Source organism: Pteropus alecto, unplaced genomic scaffold (genome assembly GCF_000325575.1).
Source record: "Pteropus alecto unplaced genomic scaffold, ASM32557v1 scaffold276, whole genome shotgun sequence".
In the NCBI taxonomy this organism is placed as follows: Eukaryota; Metazoa; Chordata; class Mammalia; order Chiroptera; family Pteropodidae; genus Pteropus; species Pteropus alecto.
In genome coordinates, this window is record NW_006438074.1 from 1,150,637 (window position 1) to 1,156,636 (window position 6,000).

The following is a 6,000-nucleotide window of genomic DNA, read 5'->3' on the forward strand; positions in this document are numbered from 1 at the left end:
ACTTTTCCTTCTCACTAACCAGGAACTCTCCCAATTTCTGAACTTGGCATGTCTTCTCAGCTTTTGTCTCAGCCTCCTAATTGTCCACCTACCACCAATCTCTGACCTCTCCATTCGAGATTTATTCATCACACTGCGCAAGAGTCATCACAGGGCAGCTCTTGTCACTCACCTCTTCGTACACTTTTCATGGGTCCTACTGGCTGTCCCCCAGTTCCTCAACCACCCCCAAGTGCCAGCCACGCCACGTTACCTGCTCCTCCACCAACATACTAGGTGCTTACATGCATTCATGCATTTGTGTTGGCTGGATTAGGCACAGCTGTCTTCCTCATTCATGCCTGTATGCATTGTATTCATCTGCCTCATCTCTCATCCGATGCCACCTCTTCCATGAGGCCGTTACCACCAGCTCCCAATGCTATTTGCCCAGCCCCTCTTCAAAGTTCCTACAGTTCTGTGCTATGTCTCGTCATTTCATCCAGCTGTGTATTACAGATTAAGTCTGCTTGCCTCTTCCCCATTCTCTTGATCAACTTAATGAGGAGACACTGTCCTTGTCATCTATGTATCTACACAAGGCCTAGTGCACTTCTGTGCATACAGTAGACACATGTAAACCTTTGTAAATTAAATTGCATTAAACTTTACATGGAAGATGGCTGTATCTAAAGGGCTCAAGAAAAGATATTAAGAGTCAAAACAAAAGTGCTTTGTTATTCAAAAGTATCAAGCTAGTAAAAGAGTTATTCTGCCTATCTCCATGCTCAGGGATACAGTTTTTAGAGGAGGGACAGCCGTGATTTGGTCTACTTTTTCTCAGGCAATGCCGTTCCATAGTGCTCCTTGGAAGTTTGGCTTCAGTGCCAGGGCAGGGAGGAATGGGCAAAGTCTCTCGGACACCAGCACTTCTGCCACTCTGGCATCGAGAGCAGTGCATTATTCCTCTTGCCCAGAAGAACAAGTTGTACCCACACATTCATAAGCTATCCTCTGCTAGTATCATTGGCAGGCCTGAGAATTTCACACGAGCCTTCTAGGTCTGTTCTGCCATCCTTGTATCCTGAGGTTTTTTGCAGCATTGTTTCTTGTTAATTAGCTCTTAGAATAGATGCTGTTATTCCACCAGAGATTATATTTCACTGACTTTCCTGAAAGAATCTACTCATTTCTTTTGTGAATGTATTTCCTCTTCTTTTCTAAGTTGCACAGCCTTATCCAGGTAGAGTCCGAGTAGAATGACCTCCTAGTTCTTACAGAACTGAGTTATTTATGAGATATGTATTTCCTAAATCCACATTGACCACTGGACAAGCCTGGAGTGCTAACTGCTCTGGATGGAGCTGTGGAGCTCTGAAAGGTCCTTTTACTTTCAGGTCCCACTCCCAGGCCAGCACCACCTGTGGCCTTGCATTCCTTGTCACTAGGAGAGAGGAGAAGCTATTAAACCCCATCGGTGTCTTCATATTTTATTGGCTCCCTTTTGAAGATTTTTTAGCATTTTATGTGGTCCGTCCTGTCAGATGTGCTTAGGCACTTTTGAGGCCTCCTCTTTCCACATGATCATTTTCAAGTGAAGCAACACTGGAGGCTTTGCAGCTTTGGACACCTGGCATGGCAGGGACGGCCACCTCTAACACTACCTTTTCACGTCTGCACCTTCTACAAGGTTTACTCTGGAAATTCTACTCTAAAGAAATTTCTCTGAACACAGCATTACTTTTGTCCTGTGGTCATAAATCAAACTTGGGAAGGGGTACTCGGAGACTGTCATAAGTTGTCGTAAATGTGTTTAAAGGTAATTCAATTTAAATTTAAAAACGAAAACAAAACTTATTATCCACGGCAATTTTCTTTTTAAAATGGGAAATTAAATTAGTTTTAAGTGTCTTTGAAATCGAAAATCACATTCTGGCCATGGAAAGTGAATTATCCTGTACTAGTCTTTGGTCAGAACGTGCTCAGAACATATTTAGTGGCCATTTTGTGAAAGTAGATTTAGTCCCAAACATCTTGATAAGAGCTCAGACCCAAGGAAGTTTCCCGATTGATAGAAATATGGGAGATTTATATACACACATTGCTTGAATGTGTGGCAGTGCTCGTTTTGGTTTTTAGCCTATGCAGCAAGATTCTCAGTCATTAAACATTTCAAAAATGGAAGGGCAGGGGAGAAGGGAACATCTTGAAGAAAAAAAACTTTTCACTAAAACTATGATTTCTTTGTTGCATAAAGACAAGTGGCCAACTTTGTTTATCCTAGAGCCAGAACACAGAACTTTGTTTTTCATCCTTGCGGCTTCTTCGCACAGATCTTCAAAATAATGACTCCCACTCTTCTCTCTGTGGTCTTGTCAGAGAGTGGGAATCCTGGCCAGCTAGTCAGGTCTCTCAGAAAAATGGCACAGCTGTTCCTAAAAGTAGCCCCATTCATAAGATGTGGGCTCCCTACAACTGCAGGGTTGGAGAAAGGCACACTATTTTATAAAGAGTTCCTTTTCTTCAAAGAGGAAAGCAAAATACATGATATTTACAGAAAACTGGACCCTTCAGCTTTTTTTAGTGGCCACGTCTGAAATGGAAGTGGGGAAGGCCATAAATATACACAAGCAGTTGCAACTTTAAGGGATGATTCACATTGGCTGCCCTTGATGGAAAATTCAGCTAGTTAGGCAAGATCAGCCAGAAAGCCTCACACAAACTCCTCTTCCAGAACTGATGCCTACCATCTTGTGACATACTTGTTGTATGTGGTTGAATGATTGACTCTTTCTCCCTCCATCTCTCAGTTCATGACCAAGAACCCCACCATGCGCTTGGGTAGCCTGACTCAGGGCGGTGAGCATGCCATCTTGAGACATCCCTTCTTTAAGGAAATAGACTGGGCCCAGCTGAACCACCGCCAGCTAGAACCACCGTTCAGACCCAGAATCGTAAGTGTCTGAGACCATCATACTAGACTTTCTTAAAATGTTATAGTGTTCCAAAGTCTATTGAATGGCTGGATGGTTCCCTATGGAATAACCAGAAGGTCAACCTAATACTTGGCAGGGGACCTTTACCTGGAGGAGGCCAGACTTCTTGCCTGAGACCCAGATTACTTCTCTGTGTGCCCCGGTTACTTCTCACAAAGTTTTCACTTCTTGCTTGCCCTAGCCTCATTGTCCCTTAACTTAAGATAAAATTTCCTGGTGCCTAAAAAGCCTGAAACTTTCCAGATTCTCTAAAACAGTTTGGCTGATTGAGAAATTCACTCTTCCTAAGCCAGTGTCCTTATACTCCTCAGTGAGGGCACCTTTCCCAAGCACCTAAGGAAGTACAGACAATGGAGAATGCTACTCACTTCAGTAAGCCTGGCTCCTCGGCTTGGAGAGCCTGGGTCTGTAACAGCGACTGCAGTGCAGAGCTCAGGCCAGGTCCCTTTTGACTGGAGAAATACTAGGAGCACAAAGGGTGTCTCCCCAAGCTAAGCAGCTGAGTGGGGTAGCCTTCCTGAGGGTGGCCCACCTCTTAGTCTGAGGGGTAAGCTCCTTCTTACCCCTCAGACTAAGAGGTGGGTCAGGAGATCCACAACAGGAAGGCAGAGATGCTGAGCTAGCAGTAGATCAAGAGTTGGGGGGATGAGGAGTGCTCCAAAGGTAGAGAGAGAAGTATCATTGACTCAGGTAAGAGAAATGAGAGGTCTAACAGTAGTGGAAATGATCTTTCCAGCACTAGTTTATGAAAATGTAAAATACCAACATTTCCAAACACACAAGCTGAATCTGGAATAGCCAGCTGGTTGGACACCAAGCACCCAGAGGCAAAGCCACCGCCTTTAATGGGCATCCCCCTGCCGGCTCCTCTGGAATGAGCAAAAGCTTTGCCAGCTGGCCATATTAAATCTGATTGGTGAATAAAATGAGAGGTAGTTGTTCCCTAAGCTCAGCATTTCCAAGAAATCTTTCGAGAGAAAAATCTCTTCAGTAACATAGACCTGTGTACAAAACAATAGGCGGAGCAAGCGTGAACTTATTCAACCTCTGTTGACAAATATGAGCTTGTGTGCATCTCATTAAGGCCAGTTGAGAAGTGGCGCCCTGGTGAAATGGAGAGCAAAGGGTGAGTGAGCCAGCTGGTTCAGGTGACCAAATTAATTTCTTAGCCTCCCAGCCTAAGGCTGGCCTTGCTCAGCAAGATTTTCATGAGCTTAGTGAATTGGTGGTTACCAAATGCCATAATAATACACAATGCAGAATTACTATAAAATGCTGTTTAATCATAATTGTTATAACTGTAAATAATGCTACTGAGTAGCAGAGTTCTCTGAACTCATTGGAATGGGCCAAGTCCCATGGAAGATGAGTAAGTTTCAAGTGCATAAATTTGACCCTTGTTTTCTTTTTGACAGAAATCTCGAGAAGATGTCAGTAATTTTGACCCTGACTTCATAAAAGAAGAGCCAGTTTTAACTCCAATTGATGAGGGACATCTTCCTATGATTAACCAGGATGAGTTTAGAAACTTTTCCTTCGTGTCTCCAGAATTGCAACCTTAGCTTTATGGGGAATGAGAGAGATGATATGAGAATCACAAGAGGACACAGATTTTCCAGGAATTTCCTCTGCAGAGAACCCCACAGCATCAGCCTTAGAACAACATTACCGTCAGGGAGCAAGTGGAGAACTCTGAAGGACGGAAGTTCAAGACATCCACTGTTTCAAGTCCCGAGTGAGCCGTGGCACTGGAAATAGTTGATGCTGAAATGAGATTTCATGAAGAAATATACTGTTCAACCTATGAGTCTGGTGGCTAGTTCGGGCTTGGGATATTAACAGGAACCAAAATGAGAGAAGTGTGAAGAATAAACTAGATCTTAGAAATTCTGAGCCAAACAGGCTTTTTATTTCAAGAGACAAATCAAGACTTTGTATGGACCTCTCTTTAAGCCAGTGAGCCCCTAATACTGGAAGTCCACGAGAAGTCGCTAAAGGCTAATGAAGAATCTAAAGGTAAGGAAATGGATGGCTTTCCAAATAAAATGATTTACTCTGAAGAAACAAAAACTGGTATGCAAAAAAATCATAACTTAAAGCCCAATCTTGAAAACAGATGTTGGACACCAAGACAACGTTCCAGCTTATTCTCTTATCCTTACCTTTATAGATATTTATTTGAGTGCCCATCAAGATGGTGCCACAGTACCCAGTAGGGTAAACAGATCTGCGTTCACCAAGCTTTCATTCTACAGTCCATTAATTTACCTGGTGTTTGCATTCTGTGAAATGCCTCTCTACGTTGCATATGTCATACTTTGTCTGCACATAACTCTTTTTTCACAGAAGGCTCACTGCCGCAACAGCAACTATCCACACAATCAGCAGGTAAGCTAGAGGTGCTTGCTTGCCTGCCTGCTGACTCGTGGAATCTCATCGTGAGGCAACGTGTCCATATTGCCCTGGACTCCTCAGTGAAGAATCGCACGCCACTCACGTCTATGACCAGACTTATGGCTTTTACGTTAGCAGTTTATTTAAATTATATTTTAAGAGGCGAAGATGTTTGTTTGGTATGCATTTTAATAATTAGAAATGGCTCTTGTAAACAGCACATTTATCAAAGAAGGACCTTATACTATGTAACCATATATGCAGTTGGAGAATTTTATCTGGCTGGAAATAAATGCATTTTGTAGCAAAAGGAAATTTTTTTTTGTCTAGAAGGATTTGTCCCATCCCCTCTAGGAGACCACATATCCAATTAATAGTTTTGAGCAGAATGAATAGAACTTTTAAAGCAAATTCCGGAGAGGAAAGGTTGGAATAACTTTCTGTGTATGCCTTAAATGAACATGGTCTGTCTCTTACTGACTGACCAAAACTTTGTGCTGAATCGGGGTAAGGACCGCTGCAACAGACTAACCCTTGAACTCTCGGTGACTAGGCAGAATGTTTATTTCTCATTCACATATAATGCAAGTTCCACGGCCCTCTTCCATCTTGTAATGATGCCATCTGGGAA

The 6,000-nt window shown here is 43.0% G+C and overlaps 1 protein-coding gene across 2 annotated transcripts in view; it reads left to right on the forward strand.

Moving 5' to 3' along the window:
* Positions 1-5,679, forward strand: part of PRKCH (protein kinase C eta) — a 194,949-nt gene extending 189,270 nt beyond the window's left edge. The window contains exons 13-14 of one of the 2 annotated variants that reach the window (XM_006915103.2): positions 2,790-2,933; positions 4,391-5,679. In XM_006915103.2, coding sequence (XP_006915165.1) covers positions 2,790-2,933; positions 4,391-4,537 — 291 coding nt within the window. In that variant the 3' untranslated portion in view covers positions 4,538-5,679. The remainder of the gene's footprint in view (positions 1-2,789; positions 2,934-4,390) is intronic. The other variant, XM_025049138.1, reaches the window with a different exon arrangement.
* The last annotated feature ends 321 nt before the right edge of the window (positions 5,680-6,000 follow it).